This window comes from Pempheris klunzingeri, chromosome 1 (assembly GCF_042242105.1).
Source record: "Pempheris klunzingeri isolate RE-2024b chromosome 1, fPemKlu1.hap1, whole genome shotgun sequence".
In the NCBI taxonomy this organism is placed as follows: Eukaryota; Metazoa; Chordata; class Actinopteri; order Acropomatiformes; family Pempheridae; genus Pempheris; species Pempheris klunzingeri.
Genome location: NC_092012.1, coordinates 13,521,097 through 13,548,151, shown reverse-complemented (window position 1 = coordinate 13,548,151; position 27,055 = coordinate 13,521,097). Strand labels below are relative to the sequence as shown.

At 39.9% G+C, this 27,055-nt stretch overlaps 1 protein-coding gene across 1 annotated transcript in view; it reads right to left on the bottom strand.

Annotated features, from left to right (window-relative positions):
* Positions 1-17,952, bottom strand: part of syt7b (synaptotagmin VIIb) — a 48,960-nt gene extending 31,008 nt beyond the window's left edge. The window contains exons 1-5 of the mRNA XM_070832006.1: positions 17,859-17,952; positions 17,313-17,416; positions 8,949-9,028; positions 7,864-7,998; positions 4,089-4,289 (exon numbers count right to left, since the gene is read on the bottom strand). Of these exons, the coding sequence (XP_070688107.1) occupies positions 4,089-4,289; positions 7,864-7,998; positions 8,949-9,028; positions 17,313-17,416; positions 17,859-17,952 (614 nt within the window). The remainder of the gene's footprint in view (positions 1-4,088; positions 4,290-7,863; positions 7,999-8,948; positions 9,029-17,312; positions 17,417-17,858) is intronic.
* Between the last annotated feature and the right edge of the window lie 9,103 nt (positions 17,953-27,055).

Below are 27,055 nucleotides of genomic sequence, written 5' to 3'. Positions count from 1 at the left end.
CCACCATAGCAAACTGACAGAAAGGACACGATTTCTCATAAACATGGCTGAAATAATTAGTTCTTATGGTCAAAACATAAACCGTAAACCTAAAAATATCATCCAGGAGACTCTGGTGAGAAGCAGTGAGAACATTATTGAAAGAAAAGGGAAAATATTGTTTACACCGGGCCTCATTGTGAACATTGTGTGGATGGAGGGAAGCAGAGGGCTGTGCAGCACATAAATAATCTATCGTTGAACAACAACCAACTACGACTGAGCAACAGCTGTTTGTATTTTATCATTCTTCAGACTTTGGCTCAGTACAGGCTGTAGTTAATTGTTGTTCAGCAACAGTCTGATAGACTTTCTAGAACTGTCAGTCTGTTGTTGTAGTTATCTTACATGCTGATTAGCTTTGCACCACACCGGGTTGACAAAATAACCAAAAAATGACCTGGTGTAGCAGGTGTAGAATGACAGCTTTCTATGGGAAATAGCTTCCAAGAAGACTGAGGACATTTTTTCATCTTTGGTTAATGTTAAAACGCACAATGATTTGACTTTTTACTTCAACATCCTATCGCCAGATAACGGTTCAGAAATGATATCTGGGTTGCCAAATCTCACAGAAGTATGTTGCTGAGATATTTTGGTGTCAGAATGTTAAGAAGGTATGTGGCTTCTGACAAATAGGTCCAATATTTCCTTTGGTGACTGTGGAACGAAAGTCTTTAGTCTCTCTTATAAACCATCTCTGCCGAGTTCCTTCAAAAACAGTGTGCAAGTGTGCCTGGAACATTTGAAGGCAAAGGGAGGTCACAGCAAATATTGATTAGATTAGATTTTTCTTCTGTTAGCTCACTTTGCATTTTGTAAATTGATAAAAACAAACAATTAAATTTTATATTTCTGAAAGTATTCTTACTTTACAGCATTTCTTCACACCTGCCTAAACAGTGCTATATTTCTTCACTCGTAGTTGTGTAGTGAGTAGTTTAATAAACCAGTTATTTTAGAAAGAATCAGATGTAGTTCATTTGTGTGTGTGGACTATTATGGTCATTGTTTTGAGCCAACAACTTTACCAACAACTTAAGGTGAGATTAAATTGCTATTTGATAATTAGTTAATATTTACATCAATAATTTGGCTATCAATTTGTCCTTTTAATAGTAGTGGTGCCCCGAAGTTAAACCTTTTTTTTTTTTTTTTTAAATATTGATGATGATGACCATAAATGAGTGTAATTTCCTCACTTCCTCTTTATGTGCTTGCCATAATGATTAAATACATTTTAAGCCATAAATTGGACAGTGTGACAGATGATTTTATTCTATCATTGATGGCTGTGAGCGCTTACATTTGGAGCAGACTCAATTTATCTTCATGCTAATTTCAAGTAATTAACTGTCAAAGATTTTCGGTTAGCAAAATGTCTTGAACTGAAGAACTAAATTCAATACATAAATTGTAAGTTTACCTTTGATGTGAATGTATAATTTGAGTTTCAATGAACCTAACCTTAAGACATCCATGTTAGTAATTTTAAGTTTGTCACAACAATTCTTTTTTACAGTGTAACGTGTTATAGCCTCACATAATGTGTTATTCCTATCACAAGGTCTTGCGGATAGAGGTGAAATGAAATGTAGGGAAAATAAAAGGAATGAATGAATGAGAGCGAAAAAAAAGCATTTCAAAGAAACTACTGTTATTTGAACATCTGAGCCTATCAACAGAGTGCTGTGGCTATGGTAGAGTCCGGTTTAGATATGAAGAATAAATGAAAAGCCATAGAAAGCTTTACGCTGCACATAATTTCTGGGTCCAACAAACATGCTGTCATTACTGACACCATAACAAATCCATACATCTGGCTGGATTCATGGTGGCATTAGGCCAAGCATCTGGGAACCATTCCATGTGCTAATAAATTTTGCCAGTCTGTTCAATGTCATTAATTTGGCAAAGAATTTATTCATTTGAAGAGCTCCAAGGCTCACAGAGTCCGTTCTTCACAGCGATTTCCTCGATTGTTGTATCTACTTGTGCTTTCAGGTACTGTACGTGTTTATTCTCTTCTGTATCCGCCTGTGCAGCACCCAGCATCAGTCACTCATATGCCCTGAGCACGAGCTCTCTTTATCTGCTGTATCCTATTACGGACTTAGAGGGTTATTTTCACATTTCTTCTTGCTTGAAAGTCAATTAAGATGACTATAAACCTTGAATGATTTTGTAATTAAGGAAAATTGAGGAGGGTGAAAAACAAGGAGACGGAGTCAGAACGAGAAGAAGATACCAACAGCGATGAGTGAAAGGTGGGGGGAGGCAGGTGGATGTTTCAGAGGGGAATAGTACAACAGGAGGATTGAAATAAAGTCTGAAAATTCAATTGCAAGTCTATTTACCCATCCATCCATCCTTTGTCTATACCGCTTATGCTTAAGGGTTGCAAAGGGGCTGGAGCCAGTCCCAGCTGACTTTGGGCGAGAGGCGGGGTACACCCTGAACTGGTCGCCAGCCAATCACAGGGCTGACACATAGAGACAAACCACCATTCACACTCACACTCACACCTACGGGCAATTTAGAGTCACCAATTAACCTGCATGTCTTTGGACTGTGGGAGGAAGCCGGAGTAGCAGGAGAAAAACTGTGCAAGCAAGGGGAGAACATGTAAACTCCACACAGAAAGGTTCAAACCACAAACCTGCCAGCCAGTGGATTCGAATGAATGAATGGGAGGATGACTTCAACTGCTGTATTGTACATCTACATGCTGCAATTTTTTATTCATCTATCTAAATATATTCTGCTCTAGATTTACTGAATAAACTGTTTAGGCGATACAGTACAAAGACAAGATCTTACAATTATTATTCATTAGTCTCTTCTGTAAGTGGTATTTAAACTGCAACAAGAACATGCAGCTTTCACCAGGCACCATGTTTTTCAACATTTCGACATCCAAATCAAATATATGGGGCAGACTATTATGTGAACACAGAGCATTTATACAGATCTAGATGCTGACCTCATTGCTTGCAAGCATACATTTAATGCTCAGCAGCTAAGCTGGAGATCAGGAAGTGATAGTAAGCAACCATTGGGTTCTTTTGCCTTCCAATCTAAATGTTTGACTTCAGACGCTTGTTTACCTTAGCAATTTCTCCTAGGAATGTGGTGTTAATATAGAGGTGATGTGACTTGTGTTCTGGGATCAGCTGCCCAAAGTTGCAATGATAACAGCTGGGCTCAAACCAAATGCATTAGATTTAAACTACCTGCAATATAATAAGATTTGCAGTACCCCAAAATCGAAATACTTTATCTGTTTGATTCAGCTTTCTTTGGCTATGTCATACGATGTTTATAGAGTTACAAGTGAGATGAGTGATTGGTCAAGTTAAGTGATTACTACTAGCAATTTGATTGGCTGTTCTACAAACCTAATTGCAAAAGCAACGCACTTTGTCAGCTGTTTGCACAGGCCGATACACACTGAACTTTGGTTAAAATGAAACTGCACTGAACCATGTCAAAGGAAAGGGTTTCATTTGTATCACTGGTCTATTAAAAAAAATGCTCTCCTGCTGTTTATACAACAACCCACTCTGAAATGTACAAAGCTGTTACTTCAGAGGAACCAGCATGATATTTTTGATTTTCTATCGGCAGCTGTTCTGTTTGAAATTCTTGAAACTGTCACAGCCTTCAGAGGAATAGTATGACTGTGTGGGTTAACTTTGTCTGAGACTGTCCTGACATCAGCCATAAGAAGGTTGGCAGCTGACATAAAAATAGTATTTGTTTATGAGTGACGAAGCTCTCTGGAGTCAAGAGATTTCAACCAGCAGTTACTCATGCATCGCAGGTACAATCTGCAGAGCAGCTGGCTCCTCTTCCACGTCTGCATTACATTATCTTTATCTTCATGGAGTCAAAAATAGCTTCTGTTGATGTCCATCTTTGAGTGCACATGCAACAATGCCATTCATAGTGTTTTACAAGCTCACACTCTTCTCTGATGTCCACACCATGCTGTTGTTGTGCCCACTGTAGCCCCTCATGCGTGTCCCCTGTCACCATGCAAAACTCACTTGCTAAACCGCAGGCCTCCGGCATGCATGTGGCTCTGGACCGTCTGCCAGCGCCCGGCCTTGCTGCCCCCCGTCACCATGCTCCGAACGCTGTCACTGCGACTGGGCCCTGCCCCAGTCCCAGAGCACGCACCACCCCCGCTGTCACTGGCCCCTGGAGAGGGTCCAGCACCGCCCTGCCCACCCTTATCCACAGCCCCACTGGGAGGAACAGTGGGGTGGATCGGAAAACAAAGAAACACGGACAGACAGAAAGAAAGGACCAGCAGAGGATACAAAGAAGAGAGAGAGACGGACAGATGAGAGACAGACGCACAGACGTACAGAGCCGGAGAGCAAAAGAATTATCAGTAAAGTGAGTAAGACACTTTGTGAGCTCTAAATCCAGCCACAAGTGTCCAGTGTAGGACAAAAATCTTAAGCAGCAACTGCTGGTCAGCCAGACACGCCATAAAAAAGTAAAAGGAGGTCTGAGCTGAGATTTACTGTGCAACCTTGTGAGTAAATTAGAGAACATAGTTTCTTGACTGAGACAAAAACAAACCCTCCAAAGTATAATAGTTCTGTTCAAAACTGCACAGAATTTCTGGCCAGTGTATTACTCACTATATTATAATGCCAAATTCACTTGTAAAGTACAAAAGAGTTTGAATCCATTACAGAGGGACATTTTTTTTTTATTGCAGCTACTCAGTCCACTAAAGCCAATTTTTTTTGGAAACATTTGAGGTGGGAAATAGGCCAAAGAGTTTCAGGAGTTTGGAGCAGGTCTGCTCCATTTCACTCCACACAGGGGACAGCAATGACCAATCTGCTGGCACGGTGAATTGAACAGAACACTAATGTCTCTGTAATCTCACAGCAACTCACCTGCAGCTCATGATGACATCAAAAAGCACTTTTATCTAATGAGTTTTGTCTACAATGTTTCCATGGTAAAAACCCACAACTCTTTTCTCATCGTGGCACCTCACCCACCCCAGCTGACCTAGACTCAGACGCCACAGAGACGAGTACAGACAGAACGTCGACTTCAGTGCACGGACCCTCCACTGAGTGAGGACATACCACACAACACACAGCTGCAGACCAGGACATCGTCTTCAACAACATTTAGACATTGAGTGTAGGCTGGCGGTAAAATGAATGATTTCTCACTGAACACCAAGATATTTTCTGGCTACTTCAGCTGCTGGTGCGATAAACATGTCCATACTATCCTCAGATACGCCTCATCAGCATCCTAAAACTCTGCTGTTCTCCTGTGTAGAGCATTCCTCTACCGCACTTCTATTTCCTTTATGGGATTTTGGGCAAAATAAATAATGCACTGTAACTACACTATAACTGTACATTTTGGACTATTTGTGTGTGTGTCTGCAATTGTTTTGTATTTTATTTAATCTCACGCTATCTTTTTTTTATATATATTAATTTTATTTTCTGTTGCATTTACTTTTGTAGTAGAAGTACTTTGGATTAACTCTGAATTTGAAAGGTTATAAACTAAATAAACTTGCTTGCCTGCCTAAAAGCATCATTATTTCAACAGTGAGGAGTAAGTAATAGCTGATTCGCCGATCTGCTGTCATCAACCTATTAAATACCACTCAAATATCAATAATTATCTCAGTGACGTGATGTGATGCAATCACAACAATTGCTTTTGATTTCACAATAGTTTCAACACGGCTGCACAGATACAGGGTAATTGTCATACCTGTGGTTTTGAAAAGAGCCAAGTGAGTTGTAATTAGAGAGGATAAGAATGAACAGGTTCACTCAGTGCCTCGGTGACTTGTGAGATGCATCTAAATGATCGAATGGAGGTTGATATGAAACAGACGCTTTACCATCCAAGCTCTTAATTGCTGTACTGTACACAATGGAGACAGTCTATCCTTTTTTAGAATAGGACTCAACAGGCCAGACTCAGGAGGGCTATCAGGCAGCCTTAAAGCACTTACAGTACTATGACTGATAGTGGGAGTAGTGGCAACAAATGAGTAGGAAACAGAGCGGGCGGAGGAAGAGGTGCGAAGAGTAAAAACACATAACAACTTCACACGCACAAAAAAACCGACAACACAACAGTGAGAATAGTAGATCAGGGACCACCCCATAAAAGAAACAGTTCAACACACTTATTCACTTTCTGGCCGAGAGTTAGACGAGAAGGCGGATAACACTCATATCTGTCCGTTAGCACTAAATATGAAACTAGAGCCAGCTGCCAGTTAGCTTAACTGGAAAGATAAGAAAGCAGCTATTATATATTATATATATATAATATATAATCTCTGTTTACACTATTTATTTGTTAAATCAGTACAAAAAAGTGTAAAAACAGCAATTTGACATTTTTCAGGGTTGGTTATTTCTTGGCTGTGACCAATCCAGAAAGTTAGTGTGCCACGCCAGGAAATAGTCCGGCACATAATCCCCGGTAAAAACAGCAAATTGTCATTCTTACACTTTGGTTTTTGTATGAATTAAACAAACCAGACATAACCTGGCAACCAGTAAGGTTTAGAGGTGTTGGTAGACGGAGTTTGTTACCTTTTAAGAGATTCAGGCTAGCTGTTTCTATGCGTTTCCAGTCTTTGTGCTATGCTAAGCTAAGATGCTACTGTCTGTAGCCTTATATTTATAGAATATAGAATATATAGTGATAAACACAAAGTAGTGTTGATCTTTTCATCTAACTCTCTGCCGGAAAGCAAATAAGCATACTTCCCAAACTAACCCATTCAAAAATGACAATTAAAAATCAACCGCAGTCAACCCTCTGCGGAAATCATAATAGCTTGGGTAAGCATACATTTAAGTCTGCTACAGAGAAGCAGATTTGAGTAGTTAGAGTTGAGAGGCTATGTTGTATAAAAAGGGAAAAGGTTCAGGTGAAACAGCGAGATCTCTGAGGGTTGTCCGTCTCCATGGTAACGCTACATGGGCTGAAGGTGAGAGGTAAAGAGGGTCTGATGAGGCCAGCAGGGCTGTAGGGAATGGGGCTATCAAACCTTTCACTGGTACACCCTGTACACTGTGCTAAAGCTATATAAAATGTTATTTCCCAGATTTGATGTTCTGCGTTTTGGATTTTGACTGTAAGAATCAGATATGGTTCAAAAAGCAGGGTCTCCAATGCAAATTTTATTCCCTCTGGAATCCTAAACATTTATGATTTAAAGCCTGTTGTCCGTTCCCAGACAGGATAAATCCATTAATTTCATCTGGCCGATCTTTCGGACAATTGTTGTAATTTCTGTTGGTGTCAGGGCAGACCTAGGAATCACAATCGCAATATTGAGGGATGGTGCTGCACATCTCTATCAGGTGCTGCATGGCCAGCAGTGCATACTAAACACCAAGTCACTGTGGGCATGCCTGAGAGCAAAAACATGAGGATTACCAGGGATGAGAGGAGACTTCTGTTTAAAGATATGTGGTAAGGCAGCATTACAAAATAGGGCTTTCTACTTTCCCCTTTAGGCTACTAAATATGACCTTTTCACTGCCCAAAGTGATATATTGACCAACCTTTGTCTTTGATTCTGAGTAGTTTTTTTTATGTTATTTGTCGGGTGCTTATGCACACAAATAGCCAAACACTAGACTTTGTTAAAATTTCCAATTTAGTGTGCAAACAAATCGTTTCTGCTATATCCACTACTCATAAAGCTTTGTGGGAATTTTCCAAGGTGCACACAAGCCCCTACTCATTACAGCCCTGCCCAGATAGAGGGGTCCCTTACCAGCCATGACTGAGACTCACTTGGGCGTGAGGCGAGGGTCTCCGTAGGGAGCATAGGGAGACATGTTTAAGAGGAACTCCTTGGGCGGGTAGGAGCTCCACCTCTGTTGCACGTTGCTGCTGTCATTGTTATTCCAAAAGTCTCTGTCTAGATCACTGTGGCCAGAGAGGGAGAGAGAGAGAGAGAGAGAGTGGTAAGATAGGTAAGAGCAGCAAATAGAGACAGTTGTAAAGAACAACATGGCAGATGAGAGAATGTTAATAAATAAGGAAGAATGTGATAAAAATGTGATCAATATAAATACAGTTATATTCTAAAACTGTCCGCAGTTCTTTAAACATAAAATATAAGGTGCGTGTAACATTATATTCATCACATAGTTCAAAAAGCATAAACGGACCATTAAGGTGACTCTTTTGTAATTTGAATGTCCAAAAACCAAACAGTATTAAATGTTGCATGTACATGAGAAAACATCCAGAATGAAGGAAAAAAAAGAAGTCAGTATAAAACAAAAACAAAAGGCTATAGAAAAAACACATTGGATATCAACTGAGAGTAAAACATTTGGTAAACAGAAACAAATAAGTGATATAAATGGAAAATTGTTGCTCATCCTTTAGCATCCCCAATCTTTAAAAATGCTAATAACAACATAAAATCAAGGTTCCCCATAGAAGTATTACAAAATAAGCAATGCAAGATAGTAGCACAGTTCACGCCCACAGAAACTAGAAAAATGGCAGTTATGGACGTGAATATTCAGAGTTTATCAATTTCTTAAATTTACTGTTTATATAAGATCAGTATTAGTGTGTGACTTCTATATTTGACTGTTTGAGTCATGTCTTGATATGTTTTGAGTCATTTTGATGTAAAGCTTAACTATCTGTAAGAGATAGTAAAATCCAACCCATTTAACGAATGAGAAATATATACATCTAGCGCTGTCATGAGGGCATCATTTCCTGCTAATCATTTCAGAACACGTAGAGGAGGCTACAAGATTAGCTTTCCAGTCAGAAATGGCTGTTAAAATGTGATACTATCGCTCCAACATAGATCATTTCCATACGTCTTCATCTAAACCCCCCCTGACACCTACTTGATGGCTTTATTTTCCCCTCGACCTCTCACAGAATCTGGAGAGCTGGCAGCCTCCACCCCAGGCTTGTTCCTCTTCCCCTGCAAAGAGACGAGAGTGTGACAGAGACACAGGGCGGTGGAGGGAGACGGATCTCAGAACCCCGTCTTGATCGTTGCTCACAAAAGCATTCTTGCACGTGAAGTGCTCAACGCACAGGCTTCAGAAACGGCATCACGTTCCGAACATGTTGTGAAATAAGATAAATGAGAGAGGAGCAGGAACTGGTTTGATGCCAGGACTACAGCCTGTGTCTGAGGATCAAAACATGACAAGGGACCACTTAACCGCAATGAGATGCAAAAACATACTCTCGCATGCGTAAACATGCCTTGACACACAAACAAAGCAAATACACATGCTCACTTCACAATGCACGGAGTGAGTAAGTAAGCTGCACAGAATGAAATCAGATACGTAAAGATGCTGTGATACCTATCTACAAGCAACTATGTACACATATAATCATAATTAGACAATGGAAAGCATGTACAACTAAACATTTATCAAATGGGAGCTCCCATAACATGGTTTATTAGCTGCAGCTGCAGCTGATTTGCTCCCTCTCAAAAAGTAACTGCAGCATCTATGTGGTTTCTCCTAAAAGTTTAATGCCGGCAGAGACTGTGAAGACGTCCTTAAGAAAGTTAAAAGAGAGTCTCAGTAGTCTCTCTTTTAAGTAACACACATCAGTGCAAATCTTTTGCTCACCACAGCCGCTGCTGTTGATCACAGTGAACAAAAGAATGCAAGCATAGTTACTGTAATCGAAGCAGGACACAGCCTGATCATGTTCGATACATTTGAAATCTGATGTGGATCCGTATATCAAAGCGCCGTACGCGTCCACAGCGCGACTGACATTAAATCCTGCCGTCAAGTGTAAATCCGGCTTAAGCAAACTTAAACATTGACATCCCAGATATGGAAAAAAGACAACAACTTACAAATCAGAAACCCAAATGTGATTCTTCTCACGACAAGTGTCTCTCCAGAGCTCTTTTAGGGAGAAACTGGATCATTTGGAAGGTGAGGAAATTCTAGATAGGCTGCAAAAATGCATCAATTTCTACTGCAACATATTATACGACTGACTTTACTTACTCTCTGTAAATTTTTACCCACTTAATGGATAGTGCTTTCAGCAGAGCAATATACAGTAGTAGCAGTTATTGACCTCTTCGTTTTATTGAACTCTATATTTATCGAACTCTTGAGGGTGATAACTCTGCGCTCTTTCCAGCTGAGTCACACAGACCCTCTACTCTTACATAATGTCTTTTTTTTTTTCCATGGTAACCGCACAACAAGGACATAAAGAGCACATAAAATATCTACTAAATAGACAAGACCTCTCTTCATTTCTTAAGTTGTCTTCTCCTTCATTTTTTAAGGGTCTGGGAATCAAAAATAGACATTCCAAATGAAGCTTTAACCATAATCGAAGAAACAACATTTTGGACTTGTTCCCGTTTGGAACTACATCACCATCTGTTGCTGTGAATAATTATCTACTCATCAACTTCACTGAGTTTTAATTACATATGTCATATTTTGAGTGCTTCACGTGACTCATCCACATTACTTAACAGTAAGAAATATCAGACATTAAAAAAAAAAAAAAAAAACATTCGAAGCTGGAACTCCAACATAGAAGTCAAGGACTTTTGCCAGCACACAATGTGCCTGACGAGAAATGAGAAGAAAACTATTTTGGTCTCATTGTGGTGAGTTTATATAACATTAATTTCAAGTCTTGCAGAAGAGTTGTGTAATGGAAGGGGGAATTATTTACTTTTTTTGTAAGACATTATTGGTTTCTTGCTTTTTACAGCAGTGAGTTACATTGTCTGAACACCCCGGGGAGGCCTGCTACTCTTGGCTCTTCCAGGAGCCGTTTGGTGATGTAGATATGTATCCCGTTTCCCTCCTACACTCTCATTCCTGCTCCTTTTGATCTCATAGGAATGGTCTCACATTTTGGTATACTACTTCACAACTTCACTCTTTGAAGTGTCATTTTATCTGCTTTCTTCTTCTCTCAAAACTAAGATTTCTCCAGAACACACTCGTGCATTAATGGCTGCTAATAATCCCTTACAAACAGCTCACGAGAAGAGAACTGTAGGTCTGGTGAGGCTGAATTAATCAAATTAATTGTGAAATTAAATGTCACAAAAGGAGGAAGAATCTGTCTTTTATTGCTGGTTTTATATGAGGGTTTTCTCTGCTGTCTGGCATTAGCATCTGATGGTGTGTACAAATCACAAGGGGCCATTTTATAGTGGACTCACTTTAACAGTCCCCATATTTTCATTTAACGCTGTACTGTGCACATCCTGTTACTACTCATGCAGTTCTTGCAGTTCAGGAATCAAGCCAGTGTCTCAGTCTACAGTACAACTCTTTCACGTCACATGCTATTTTCATGTTTATATTTACACCTACTGGCTATTCTTGGTATTTAGTTCACCTGACCTGCATGTCTCAGGACTGGTGGAAGAAACTGGAGAGACCCATACAGAGACACATACTGAGAGAACATTCAAATTTCAGAGCCCAAGCCTGAAGAGTGGGTTCAAACCAAGGCCCATCGTGTTGGGAGTGACAGTGATAACCTCCGCGCCACGTAAGAGACAACATAACATCTCAAAATGAGGACAGGCTGACGTTATAATTTGCTGGCCTGACTGGATTTCTGTTTCTTTAATTATTTATGATAGAGAGAAGAGTCACAGAAGAGTGTCTGTCCCTGCACACAGATGGGCTAATGGAGACGTATGAATCCAAGGCAGAAGCATGAGGATTATCAGGAGTAAGGGTGAAAAACATTTTATATGAAGATGAGATCTTTGTTTACCCTTGAAAAGACTCCACAGAAAGATGTATGAAAAAGCTGTAAAGAAAACATTGAAAATGAGATAAAACGCCTTCTGTTTTGTTGTTCTAGGTGACATGAAAGAAGTTTTGGAAGAACCTTTTTTAAATGCTGTGGGTGGAATCAACATGGATAGTTAAAGCAAAGCAACCTTATAAATATTTAAAAGCTGTCTGAAAAAAAGAACAGATGGTTCCAGATATAGACAATGAACACTAAGAGTCTTTAGTTTCCTTGTACCTACACAGACAAAGTAGGTCACTTGTCACTGCTGTCCACAGTGACCCACATGACTGCTCCAAAAGCAACAACGTACATGTTTTCTCATCTGCCACCTCTGTCCTTAAGATTTGCTCCAGTGTAGGAAACTAAAACTTTAAAATGTCACGTGTCACTGATGCCTCCACCCAAGTTTTGTGAATATAACAATGTCATGCCCCCTCTTGCTTTTGCTGGAGAGTTAATAGACAGTAAAAAAAGAAGAGCTAGAGCAAGGCTTGTCCAACCGTAGAAATACACAATGTTGTTTTAAGTGTTTCATCAATGCTGTGGCTTTTCCGGTGAGGACAGTTTCTCTAGTCGGCGGCTCAGTTTTAAACTTGATGATGGATGCATGCTGGCATGTGCATAGATAGACCTTAAAGGGGGCTTTAGCACCTGGCCTTTGGTCTACTAGGGAGAAAGTGGCCTTTTTCTGTTCTTGGTGCTCCCTGGCAATGTGATTTACCCTCCTCCACCCCTGGTTTTCTGCCCCAGCGGTTAACACTGTGTGGGCACAGAGCCTTTATATGTTGAAAGTACACAAACACACATGAAATACGCTTTAACAGCTCAAACTGTACCAACCAGGTATTGTTAACATTGATATGTTTTGCTAGTAATGTCAGAATCAGTGGAATATGAACTTAAATAACAGTCCCGTTGCACCACAGAGGTTTCAATGCTGTCTTATAGTTTCGATAGCTAGTTAGCTAATGCAATACATTAGCTGGCTAACACTGACTGTCTCTCTGTCCTACAAAAGAAAACGAATATTCTCTAATGTCATAAGTGGTCACTAAGATGACACATGTTGTTTGACATCCTCTGATGTGCACACAAGCTCATGGACTTGAACAGTAACTGCATAATTTTGATTGTAGGCTTCCATTCAACTGGGTTGATGTAGGGTGTGTTCTGAGATTTTCATCAATGGCAGCTTACCATGAAGGAATACCAGGTAGTGTATCTAAATCCCTGTATTTTTAACTTAAATCAATAAAAAATAAATGTCTAATACAAGTTTTCTCATATTTATGTGTTGCTTTTTAAAATGCATGATGTCTTCCAAGCCTCAATATTAAGAACTTATTTGTTGGCACATAGTAACAGTGTCTTAGCCATACAAAATCAATATCTTCTCATTGCCCGTTATTACAGAAGCAATAATACCCTCCATGGAGAGGTGGTAAGAGATGAATATGGACAGAATGTGGCGAGGGAGGCAGCTATGCGGCCAGAGGAAGTTCATCTTTGTCAGCAGAATTAAGCTAAGAGTTGGGCTGGTTAACATGCGAGATGGATTTACTGAAATACACTTCACTTCCTCTCGTGTATCATTAATTAGCTGTCATGTAGCAGTGTTTGAACCAACCTCAGTCACGGCATTGTTTCAGATACATACATTTTAATTTAACAGTGTCACAAAAGTAGTTCCAAACATGTATCTATTTAATTTTTTTTGCGAATATCACCCGTTATAGATTTGGGTCCCTGCCCTTCTAACATCCTCTGCACATCCCTGGATGCAAGTACTTGTTACTCAATAAAGGATTTTAAGAAGTGTGCTGCCTGGAGGCTCTCAGACATTCAGCGCTGAATGTCGCTGAATACAGCTTTCAGTGTCCTGCAGACAGGTTGCCTCTTTATGTATTCTACTATATCTATCTCTAATGCATCCACAGCACACTCTATTATTTATCACGTCACATCTCCTGTGTCCAGCTCGGCACAGACATTTTCAATAGAGACCTAATCTCTACCTACAGTAAATTCAGCCACTACACTGTAAACGCACACATACTGTACGGTGCACACACACACACACACAGAACAGAATAATATTAGAATCGGGGATTCGGAGAAGGATAGATTTCCAGCAGTCGAGAACATGCTATCAAGTGCGGCTCATCTATCATTAAACAGAATCATAAAATCTTGAGGAGGCTGGAGAGGAGAGGGAGGAGAAGGTACAATGTTGAGAGAGTGTGGGAGGATGTGAGAAACAGAAGGGAAGATCGCGAGGATGGGTAGAAACAGGAGTACGATGACAGAGTGGAGGGGCAAATGAGAAACAGAAAGGGACAGGATAGAGGAGGGTTGAAACAGAATCCATAATAATGAAGGTGCCATAGCTGTGCAGAGGAACTTAAAGATGCCACATGAAATGAATTGGAGATGTTAGAGGGACAGGGAATCCCTGTTCAGAGCAATGCGGCCCTGCTTCCCTCTGGAGTGTCCTCCCAAGTTCTGCTGTCATCGTGCTTGTAACACACCTGTGTGCGCCGCTGTGGTTTGGCTGTTTCTGCCTCTCGCCTCCCTCCTCCTCCCACTCTCCTCCCCCCTTCCACTTTCATAAAGCAACCAATGGGATGAGACCAGTTCAGACCAGACAGCTTCATCTCTTGTGTAGCCCATGCTTTCGCTTGTTGTTTTCTTTTCTTCTTATGGCCAGAAGAATAAGTGACGTATCTCTTGTATCTCTTAAACACACAAAACCTGACTTTACCAGCTCTGTCGCCTACTTATTTCCCAATTCTTTTTATATGAAATGTAACTGCTGCCTGGATTATGTTCCCTGGAAACATTTATGTAACAAAAGCACTTTGGTTAATACCAGGGAAAGATTATTAAGTAATAAGTGGCTAAATGTGAATAAGAAAACCAAGGGTGTAATCGCCCTTATATATAAAATATGGAAATGTGTCCTCGTCAGTATTTGTAATCACCAGATGCTCCGAAAAGCTCTTCCCCTCAATATTCAGTGTTTAATCGACTCCAAAACACTCTGGATGTTCACTGAACTCCCGCTGATCCATGTCAGTGTTCATGTAACCATGTTAACATAGCAGCTGTGCTCAGGTTGATCACTCGCAGTTCTATTTCACAGGTAAAATACAGTCTGCTTAAATTGTGAAATATAAACCAGCATGTTACTGCTGTTGTTAAACACATCTGGGCAGGTCTTTTTCAGTGCAACGGGCTGGACGATTGATCAAGTTTCACTCTGAACTCAAGGTCTGCAGTTGATTTTTCACTGATCTGTGCTGCTTTTAACCTACCAGGTTATTACTGCATTGGTCACAGCTCTTAACCTTTTGCGCGAGGTGTGTGTTCTGTGTTTTACTGAACATCCAACACGTAGCTGCTGGTTGAAGAGTTCATACTTAAAATACACGGAAATATTTGTGTTTCATTGTTACATAAATGTTTGAAATAATCGTTAGTTGCAGCCCTTTTACTGATCTTTTCATATTCTCACTTGTGGCATATTGCTTCTTTTCTACCTGCTGGTGTTTATCCATTTAACCTTTCGGAGTGTAGCACACAAAACAAACTAAAGATAATAATAAGGGAGATAAAAAGACAAAGACAAGGACTATGAAGGAGAAACTACAGTGGCAGCAGTGACGAGAGAAGAGAGAGACGATCCTGGAAAAAGAAGTCAGTGACATTCTGACAAGGACATGGAGATAAAGTGACAAAGGGACGAATACAAACCAGGCCATTTGGTATAAAAGGAGAAGAGGGTGACACAAAAACAAAGACAGAGACATAGATAACATGAGGGTAAACAAAGATAAGAAATGGGTTTGTTTGTCTGGTTCAGGTGGGTTTTGTTACTCCAAAGCAACAATAACAATTTTGACTTTAAGGAGCACTTAACATACTTTATAAATATATTCAGTCATTATAAATATTACCCTTGACAATTATGTCATTTAGCTTAGCAATGTTTCCTCTGAATAACCCTATTAAAGCTGAGCCTGCTGTGCTGCCATGACACCTCGACTGACAGACAGACATACAAAGATGAGACAGACAAAAGGACATAGGGAGGCTGAGAGGGAGGAAAGCAGAGTGTAGGAAATGCCAGCAGATCAAAATGTATAGGAGGAATTACAGTTGCTCCAGTAGCAGCCAATAGCTTAGAGCGATAGCATATGAATCATTAGCATGGCGCTGGAGGCTGGAGGCACGCAGCCATGATGCACAAAGCTCAGAGCGCACAAAGCCATGTTTACAGAGTGCACTATGGTCTCTGATCATGTTTAGCTGCCATTGTCAAACATGCAGCCTCTCTCTGGCTCCTGCACCGGAAAGCACAAAGATTATTCAACAACAACAAAACACATAGCAGTCGATCAATGTATGCATTCAATCCAAGGTCGTGGTATCGTCAAAAGAAAACCTGACTTCCCACGACACTGCGGTTAATCTTCAGTGACACAGTGTTGGTCAGAAAGAATACGAGAGACTTTGTGGAGGAGGATGAGTTTTCATTCTCAACCACTTAGCTGGCTGTTGAACCTCAGTATTGCTTGGGCAGTGACATTTATGTGTCAGTAGCTCTGAGTATCAAGAAACAACACTTATCGAAAACTAACAGTGTATGTTTATTTATTCTTTGATCAAATACGTCCTGATTTAAATCACACATTTTCTAATTTCAGGTTCAACCATTTCTCTTTTGGCAAAGTTCTTCTCATGTTAAGTTTATGCCTTAAGGCATTTAATATTTGAGTTTGCATTAATGTCTTGATTATTCAACTACTCATTCAATTAATCATTAGGTCTGGAATGCTTTTCACAAAGCACAAGGAGACCCTTTCAAATGTTTTGTTATGTCCAAAACCCAAAGGTAACAGTTTACAATTGTATCCAAAACTCAAACACCATATCAACATTAATATAAATACATAATACAACAGATCTTTTCAGTGAAGCTTATTTCATCTGCCTAGTGGACAGAACTGTTTCATTCACTTGCTTAACAATTAATGACAGATTATTTATTAAAAGTGGACCAAAACATTTGTGGATAGAGGCCGGGGGGAGGAAACTGGGCTCAAACTTAAATAATCAATGAACAACATAGAATATTATGACCATTACATGATCAACTGCACCAATGTCAGATCTAGACGAACTGTCTCATCTGTATTGTTGCATCATCTGTATCACTGTTACTGCTGTAGGCCATTTTCCCCTCTTTTCTTTATCCTGTGAAGCTGTGTTGTGTGAAATACTTCTGTCTATACATCCCCCCAAAACAGAAACCATTCAATACAAACTTTATCACAACGGATCACAGAAAGAAAATCTCAACTCAGGCGAAATAACTTTTAAATAAATGTTGATATTGAAATATGCTTATGGGAATGTGAATAATAACCACTGTAACTTACCAGTTTTCGTTGACACCAGGTGCAGACGCCACACAGAGCTACCAGCCAAACGGCACATACTACAAAAGCAACAGACACCAGGAACACACTGAGGGACACTGAGCCTGAGGGAGAGAGACAAAGACAGAAAGGAGAGAGACACATTGAGATATTAGTGCATTTCATGTAACACTTGCCCTGTTGAGGTTCCTGATGTTTAAAGTCAAAGTTCACCGTTAAAGCTCCCATAAGTCTGTGTTGGATTAAGAAAAAGAAGGAAGACGTGTGACAAAACTCCCCATTTCAGGAGAACATATAGGTATAATTAGGACCAATGTGCCTTGTAATGTGCCTTCCTTCCTTCTTTCTTTCCTCCCTCCCTCCATTCATCCTTGTCATCTGGCATCTGTCATTAGTGGGACACAGAGAGAAATCTAACAAGGGTGAGGGGGAAATGACATAAAGGCACCAGAACTGCTTCATGCTCATGTTCCCTGCATGTATCAATGGGAGATGCGCACATGTCAGGAAGAGATAATATCGCGGGGCCAGAAGCCGTGCAATTACTAGCTTCCGTTTTCTCTCTTCTATCTCGTAAATCCTTCAGCAACTTTGTTCCCGTCTTGACAGATGAAAACTTCCACAGTCTTCTATTCCTCATCTCGATTTCTTTCAATTACTGCCTTTCAACGATGCCCGTTCATTCAGTTGTCTGCCACCTTGTCTGCCAAGTAATTTAAAATGCAATGGCACGCTGGCAAAACAATGTCGGCAAACAATGAGCTCATAACTGCTACATCCTTTTTCTCAGCAGCGCAATGGATCTTATTCTCTCTACCTGAAAAATTCATCTGACTGCTGATTCTTCCCTTCATCCCTCCATTTCACTTCTCATCCCTGCCTGAGCACGTTCAACATTTTAAAATTTGTTGGGGACCACTAACAGAGGAAGTGGATTAGCTAAGCCAACTCAATCATCCTTATCCAACCTCTTCCTTCAAATTTTATTAACATTCTTTTCTTCTAAATAAAGTTTTTTTACACCGTTATTCTCAGGTAGCATTGCTTTCCCTTCACGTTCTTAAATCACTGAAAAGAACAATAAACATACAGAAAAAGCTCAGGGAGCTACTTAAAGTGAAAGAAAATTGGCTCCGTACACAAACATTTCTGACATGCCTCTTATTATCTGGCATTATTGAGTTAGGTTAAAACAGAGTCACCTTAAATTCCCCATCTCCCTCTCCCCTCCCTTTCCCTGTCATCTCTTACTGCAGTCTAGAAAAGGCATAATATGCACAATAACAATACTATAATCAGATGACATTAAATAAATATCATTAGGTTTAAAGACTTAATGATATTCATTTGAATTCATAAGGAAATGTGTAACCTTACTTTGAATCTAATCTTGCATGTTTCGCAGAAGCTCATCAGGCTTACATTTATGCAGAGGTTTGTATCTGTGCTTTTAGCAGTTTGAATTGCCCCAATTATTTCACTCTCAGCTTGTCTTTACCCACCAGCCTCACCAAATTAAAGTCTATTCACCTGTTTGATAAGGTATTGGATTTTAAACAGTGACACATTATGAATGGGTTGAATTTTTGTTTGCTCTGAGCCCTCAGATTGGCAGCAGAGGGTATGTTGTGGTACCGTCTCTTTCAAAAGTGCTTCCGTGCATAACAGATAAGTGGTCTCAATCTTGCTGGTGTTTCCAACACATACAAAAACAGAACACTAGCTTAGTAGAAAACAGCTAAAGAAGCTGAAATACTCTCCAGCTGGAGAGAAAACAACCAGCTGGAGAGAAGAATGACTCCTTTCAGATCTTTTAGGACCGCCAGACCTCCGAGTGTGGACACACAAGTCTGGCGGTTTTTCACATGAGGGGGTGCCTGTCTATCAGGCTTCGAGGTGAGATTACTGTGTATGCTGAGCCTAAAGCCAGGGTTTACAATATCACAAAGGTAGAGCTCTTTTAACCTGGCCACATCACATAACTTATGCTGCAAACTTAACCTGGTCAGTTTCTGTTTAAATCAGCTGTAAAAATCGGCTCTTAAATTGGCCGTTTTCCGTATGAGCAATGTAGATTTTCAGCTGTGGGAAAACATTATAGGGTACATGCAAATCATGATGTAAACCTTTTGATACCATTAATACCACCAAACGATGCAGTACACTTACAGTAACTATCCATTGCTTTATCACGGGAACCAACATGCATTCAGTTAAGGATGTAGAAAATCTGCAATATTAACGCGCGCACTAACAAATGTGACAATACATACATACACCCATGTACAAGAAAATGATGAAGGCTCAGCAGCCTCAGACCACTGAGGATTATGTATTTATTCTTGGTCTTTAGCTGCCAATTTGTAGTAATAAGTGTCTAACTTTCACAGATAATATTCAATCAATAAAATTCATCTAACTTTGATTTGGCCAAAAATTAAAGTGATTTCCAAGTTCTCCTTCAGACCTAAATGCACTTTAGTATGTCTAAATATGTTGCATTAAGTAAAAGCTCCGCAATGTACAGCTGCTATGTTAGAAATAAAGAGGTGTTGAGAGTCACTCTAAAACAAAATATATGAACTTAATCTGCCGACATTCCTTATTTGCAACAACAGTTTTTAATATTCTCCAAAGCTCTCCATTATAACAACCCTATCCTCTTGACTGAAGGAGGAGGCATGCAGTTTGTCTTTTTTTTTTTCAGTCTTTATTGAGAAAACATTCAGCAATTTTGTGTTGAAGAAGAGTCAAATGATGCATCAAACGCCCCCTTTTATGTGCACGCACACAAAGCCTGAAGCAGAGAGCCAGGGTTAACAAAAACCACCTTTGTGATACTCGTTATCTCTGATTGCAAGTTTGGAATTTGTCAAGCCAGCTCACACAAAGAAAGTCAGGCTATGCTGAATTGTTTTGTAGCACACCCTGAGGGCGGGGTGCTGTCAGCATTGGGAATTCATGATTTCAGTTACTAACCCGCTAGAATTTTTTTTTTACCCAAGCCAAAACATAATAAAGCCAGCCCTGTACAGATAACCATTTAAAACCCAAGTTTAATGAGACAAATCATGATTGATAATGATATACATGCAAGAAAATCACATGGTTTCATTAGTGCCACTTTGCCACTAGACTCCACCTTTACCGCACAGGGTTCAAATTGCAAACCCAAGTTCATGGGACTGAAACAATGCATTCACAAACTTGATAAAACCCAGCACATGCATGCACTTCAACAGATGCCCAGCAGTATTGCTGACTGTCTGCCTCATTTTCTATCATTAAAACAACATATTGCAATGAATACTCTCAGCGCACAGTTTGTTTTAATCAACTTTAAACAAAAGCATAAGTTTGTTGCATATCTGGCAAGATTTGTTTGCTCTCAGTTCTCGGCTAGATGTGAATGCAGTCTATACAGTTTTAGAGCAATGTTGAGAGAAAACTCTTCGCAACAAGTTGAAAGGTAATTCTTCCTTATTCCTGTGGTCCCTTCTAAATAAAAGAAAGAATAGTGTACAGCGCATACTGCAGCATCATTTCCTTCGACACGGAGGAATGTGTTTGTTGACGAGTTCACCAGCTCCACGTACCTAATTAGCATACTGAGATCTGAACACAAACTGAGCACTTATTGGTACCAGGTGTAAATGTAAAGATCAAATATCATTAACATATCCAGTCACAGATTGCATTTTAATATCATGTAGAAATGGAGTCCTAGTCAAACGACTTTATGGATGTATGATCGTCAGTGCTACCAGATATGCTGCCTCCCTCAAACACTGATGTAAAACCAGATTATTTCACAGGATCACACATACATCACTCAGTGAGTTATGTTTCCATAGTGTCTTTTTCTGGAGTAGTTATACCTCAATAGAACTACAGTTCAGCACCATGGACAGCATCCATCCCCACTAGCCCTGAGATCTGTCCACCTGGTGGACAGACTAGGCTGAGCTAGTAAAAACAAATGGAGCTCAGGAGCATGTTAACTGTCTGTGTCATCATTTGGGTTTAATTGTAAATATGTAAAATAAATACCAAGTCAAGTGCAAATACATCTGGTTCCTCACTCAGGATTCAAAGAAGGCATCCAAAAATGCCTTCTTTGAATCCTGACACAAGAGAGAGGACAACAAGCCTACATGTGGGAATATTATTTGCACATGTGTGTGGAGAGTTGTGACCATATATCAATGTTTGTCATCAGATTCATGAATTTATACACAAATCTGTGAATGTACATTAAACTAGACTATAGCAAACGTCATACAAAACAAGTTGATCAGCAGAGAAGGCTGAAGAATTTTATTTTTCCAGCTCTTGATGCTAAATAATTGACTACAATTGCAAATGATACTGCTGCAATAATACCTTCATACCAACAGAGAAAGCTCATTTAGAGTCTCTTTCTTTTTGCTTATTAACACAGATGAGGGCTAATGGCTGCTTTGTGGTTCGGCTCTCACTTTACTACGACGGTCGGACACTCATATTACCTCAGCTGCTGCGCCCCGCTAGCAGTCTGTATGAGCTCTTTTACCCTCACTTGAGAACGAGATCTTTGCCAAGGAAATGAGCACACACCCTCCAAAATGCACTACTCATTGCGACCTCTACCACAAGTGACCCACTGAGCATCTGTTGCAGGAACTGGCCTCATTAAAATGTACTAATCATTGTCGAGAACCATTTTTTTTAATGTACTCTACTGGGAGCAATGGATCGCCGGTAATGAGGTCCATTTCTGACCTCGTTTTGAAATTGCTGTTGAATTGTAAAATATCTTTGACTGTGAGGTGGTAAATTGATCCAAAAACTGAACTGAAAAACAAAACAAATTGTCAAATATCTTAAAATATATTTCAGATTTTAAAGACAAACAATCTGAGCTACTAAAGTACTCTTACTTTCCACGTTACCATTAAAATTAATCGTCTAAAAGCCATTACTGTATTTGCATAGTGCATAACATATACGAAAAAATGATGAACAAGTTAATAAAGATGGATAGCAGAGATCCACCAAAGGAAACAGCAAATGAACACATATTAAAATGTTAACACTTCATGACAGGCTGAGGAGGCTCAGTGAACCAAGTGGACCTCTGCGTCAAGCAACTGCTCCTCCACTTTGAGAGGAAGCAGCTGAGGCGATTCAGCCACCTGCGAGGAAAACCTCTCTCTGTAGTGTCCACATTGACTGGAAGGAGACCACAGGACACGATGGACATCTCCCATCTGCATGGAGGACGCTGCTACTTGGCAAACCCAGTTGATTTGGAGCTAATTATGATGTAATCTCGATAAACTGAGCAGCTGATTGATGACATTATGTAATGTTAGCAAATAGTGTTGTGTGTTCCTTCACTGTAGTTGTTGCTGCCTTTCATTTGAGCCTTTTTGAATGATTTGGTTTCCAGCTCTGATCATTCTTCATGAACTGCAATTCATGTAGAGATTTGTGTCTTGTACACATTATTCTCATTATTTATTGTGTTCAGTATGATCTCTTCCACCTATTATATGAAATTATCATTTGACACAACAACTACAACTCAAGGTCCCTTTACTAGCTTTTTGCAGACACAGTCTTCATCGTTGGATTTGCTCAGTTGTCACTGAGATGGCTCTGTGGACAAGCGAGCTCTGTAGCTGTTGTGATTTTAAGTATTGCATTGATAGTCCCAATCCATGTAGGTTTAAAAGCAAAGCATCATGGAGCAAACTCCATCTGCTGGAGGAGACTTTGTGACACGCTTAAGAACTCAAAATAAAGCTAGTAAGTGCATCTTGAGTCGTTGAGTTGTCAAACTTCGCAGCTTCAAAGTCCTCACTCAAATTTGTATTCATAAAAGCTAAAACATGCATTTGATGTTTTTCCCTTGGTGACTAGTTCATATACTGTATATATCATGTCAGCTATGATCGTCTTTTTTTCCAAAAACCAACAGAAACATGTTAAAACCTGACCTTAAAGAGAACTTGCTCAGCTGATGTAATGATGTAATGTCAAGTCATGGGGGGTTCAGTAAATGAGGAATATTTCCGGATTCAGCACCTACTGTGCTGTGTTTGGTATCATACCGAGTACCTCCCATGGCTCCAAGTGTAAACAAAAGACTCTTGCAGTACTGCTCCTATCGCTCAAACTCTCTCTGTCTCTCTCTCTCTATTGTTTTGTATTTTGGAGTAACTGCATATAGTCTAAGATCATTTAATTAGTAATCAACAAACGTAATGGAAACCCTGTTTCATATTTAATTATAGGCAGAAGTGTTCTCCATATTCTCTTATTGTTTTTCGTGACTATCATCTTCCAGTCTCTCTACCAACACGCTATTATTCTCAGTCATGTGGCAATTATATAATTTATAACAAAGCCGATTAGAACTGCTCATCAGAAAAATAGCCTTCATAAACGTGCCGTTTTCTCTCTCCCTCCACACGCAGCCCTCTCCCTCACCTGCAGTCTCACGCCTATTATCTAAAATTTTGCTATTAGGATTGATAACGCTCAAGTAGCAGAGGCAGAGTACGTAGTCAGGTTTTGCACTTAAGTGAGCAACTGATAGTGTTAAGATTTCTAGACTATTTTCCGTCATTTCATGACATGTCACACTACAGTGAAATCAATTCTGAATTGAAATTTATAGTTTATTTCACTCCCGTTGGGTTAATACTGTGAGAATTTGCCAGTGAACTCTTTATGAATCTACTTGTTTGGTTACTTTTAGTTGGCAACTCAAAATAAAATGCAACTTGAAAAGACTTTCTGTAGTGTTGCAAGTATTGGAAGCAAATCACTTATAACTCACCTTCACATTACAATGTCTACGCTCAATTCACAATTAAAAACTATTGCTTTTAATGACCTTCCTACACCATCACTCAAGTATGTTAGCAACATGCAGACTGAAAGCTGCCGAATAGATAGATCGATACTTTATTCATCCCCTAGGGGAAATTCAGGTATCCAGTAGCTCGCATGGTCAAGTGACAAACAATAAAATGGACAAATAATGCTGCCAATAATAAATAATGATCCACTGGCCACACTAATCAACTGCCATACTTATCAGTCAGATATGAGAGTTCTTTATCAGAGAAAAAATAATCCCAAATTGTAATAAACTGCAATTATCCTTTAAGATGAAGCTCTAGCAGGTTAACCTTCTCACTCCGACTCCCTTTAAAACACTTCCCCACGCTGTCCTTCCTAATTTAGTCCATGCTCCCATCTCTTGTGGCACCAGTATCTCTCTCAGTAAAACATGCCCCTTACTCTCTGTGTGTCTGCTCTCTTCCACCTGCTGTGCTTATCTGTTTGTGCTCGGTTCACTCAGCCCCTGGTGTTAGTGCTTGGCATGACACAGAGAATGAGCACTGTTAGTCACTGGAGACCTCCGGAGGAGCATCTCTTGTCGTGGGTCGGCACAACATGGAGAGGGCCGCCACCACGGGAGGTGACCCTTGACTGGCACAACAGACGCACTGCCAGAAGAGTGGCGACTAGTGGGAGGAACGTGGACATCCAATTATGCAGAAAACCAAAGAGGAATGAAAGAGAAACGCGTGTCTCAGTTTAAAAGGCTATGGCTGCATCATAGCTCAGAATCACTTCAAGCATCTGTGTTTTTGGTCTGCTTGTCGCATGTGTTGAAATGCCAAGAATAATTGATTGCAGTTTATTACCTCTGAGGATTTCGTTATTTACTCCTCATGACTCAGTATCAATGGCAGCAGAGAAGAAGAGGGAGAAAGCTGTGAGAAGTTTGGCAGGTAGAGTCGGCAGGAGGCTCAATATTGAAATCCCAGCAGGTGTGTGTTTGTCTACCGTGTAACCACCTGACTGCCAAGTCGGCTGAAGATTAGTTTCATGGTAACTTTCTGTAGTAAGTATACGGTTGACTAGTCAGTAAGCATTTATTGGAGTTGTTGATGACAAATGTTATGTATCTGATTAATACATTAGTTGTACCATTAGCTACTTCAATAATCAATCATTTCATCATTTTTAATTATACAGCCAATTCATAAGTAATCTCAATACACTTTCAATATAAAGCAGGCCAAGACCAAACTCTATAATTTACAGAGATCCAATCATTTGAGACTCCTCACATGAGCAAGCACTCTGTGACAATGGCAAGGAAAAACTCCCTTTTAATCCCATATATTTAGGTAAATCATATTATACTAAATATAAGACACAGACTCCTTTGTTTGGCTCCATTTTTAGAAACCGATCCGATGACACAGATCTATTCTTTGGTCCTACTTCCACTTATACATCACTGAATTCCCTCCGGACTTTTTGTTCCCAGCAACTCCCGCTCAAAATCTTTGTCCAAAAATGCTGGTTGCCTGAGGGAAATCTCATTTTTTTCGACTGCTTTCCCTGAAAGTACAGCCTGAAGCACAACATTTTTACAGGCGATAGAGAAAAGAAAATCCACTTCTCTTTGGATAATCAGGAGAAATGCTGTAGTCAGGATAACATACTAGGCCTAAGGGTTTTATGTGATATGCTGGTTAATCTCGATGTGCAGAAGTTTGGGAAATTTTCAGTGTACAATTTACATATACTTGGGCTTGACACTCGAGGGTATTGGTTGGCTCACAGACCGAATACATGGCAACCTTAAAACTTAGTGGCAGGTGGCAGCGGGGTCAAGATACAGGCACAGTGCCAACACTGCTCACTGACCTTTATCGCATGTTAGAGGTTCCCCCAAAATTGTAATAAGGAGCCTCTTTGCTCATCCAGGTCACATGGAGCCTCATCATTTTTCATGTTCTGCGCTGAAAACACATAACTGAGCTGCGAACTTGGCCCATTTATTCCTGCATAACAAAAATCTTTCCCGTTCTTAATGTCTGAAAGGGACCAAACTGTTTTCTGAAAAACCACAATAGACTGAATGAATGGAATTGATTGGAAACTGCAATGACTCCTGGGTTATTTAGATGCAACAAAAAGAGCGGTTCAGACAAACTCTGGTATGTTGGGTTATTTAAGCTGGTGTGAATGTATTCATTCAAACTCTGGTTAGCACCAAACAACCAGCCAGAGAGACCATTTAAATATGTTGGTCCAGGTCCAGACAAACTCTAATGCAGTAAAGAGGGCCGACCACAGGAATTTGTGATAATAGATTGATTTTTAGCATAATTTTTGGAACCCCTTAACTACTAATTGTATCTGGGGTTTGGGAACTATCACTATATGATCTGTATCAGCAGTGTATTCATTCAACACCATTTTCTAACCATGGTAACACACATGCTATCACCTGCGTGAGTTCAGGATTTTCTCTGGTACATTAGACAGTGAAACAGAGGTGTGTTGTGCCATGTGTCCCACTTCCACTCAGCCAGTCTTTTGGCAATTCATCATTTAAAAAAAAAAGATCAAAACATGTATCATCATTTTCTTTCTGTTTTTACCTGTTTTTCATTATTCATGACATATAGCGTCCTATTACAGCCTTGAAATAATAATGCTCATAATCGATTTTTTCCTAATCGGGTGTTAGATCTGAAAACGCTTCTACGTGTGGTTCTAGACAGCATGGACAAACAACGTACGTTGCCATTCAATGAATAAGATATACATCAGTTGATATGACCTCATGATTATTCCTATTGTTTTTAAGATTATTGTTTACAAGAGAAGCAAAAACGGACCAGAACAAAATGAAAGTGACAACAATGTGGGTTGGCTGTAAAATC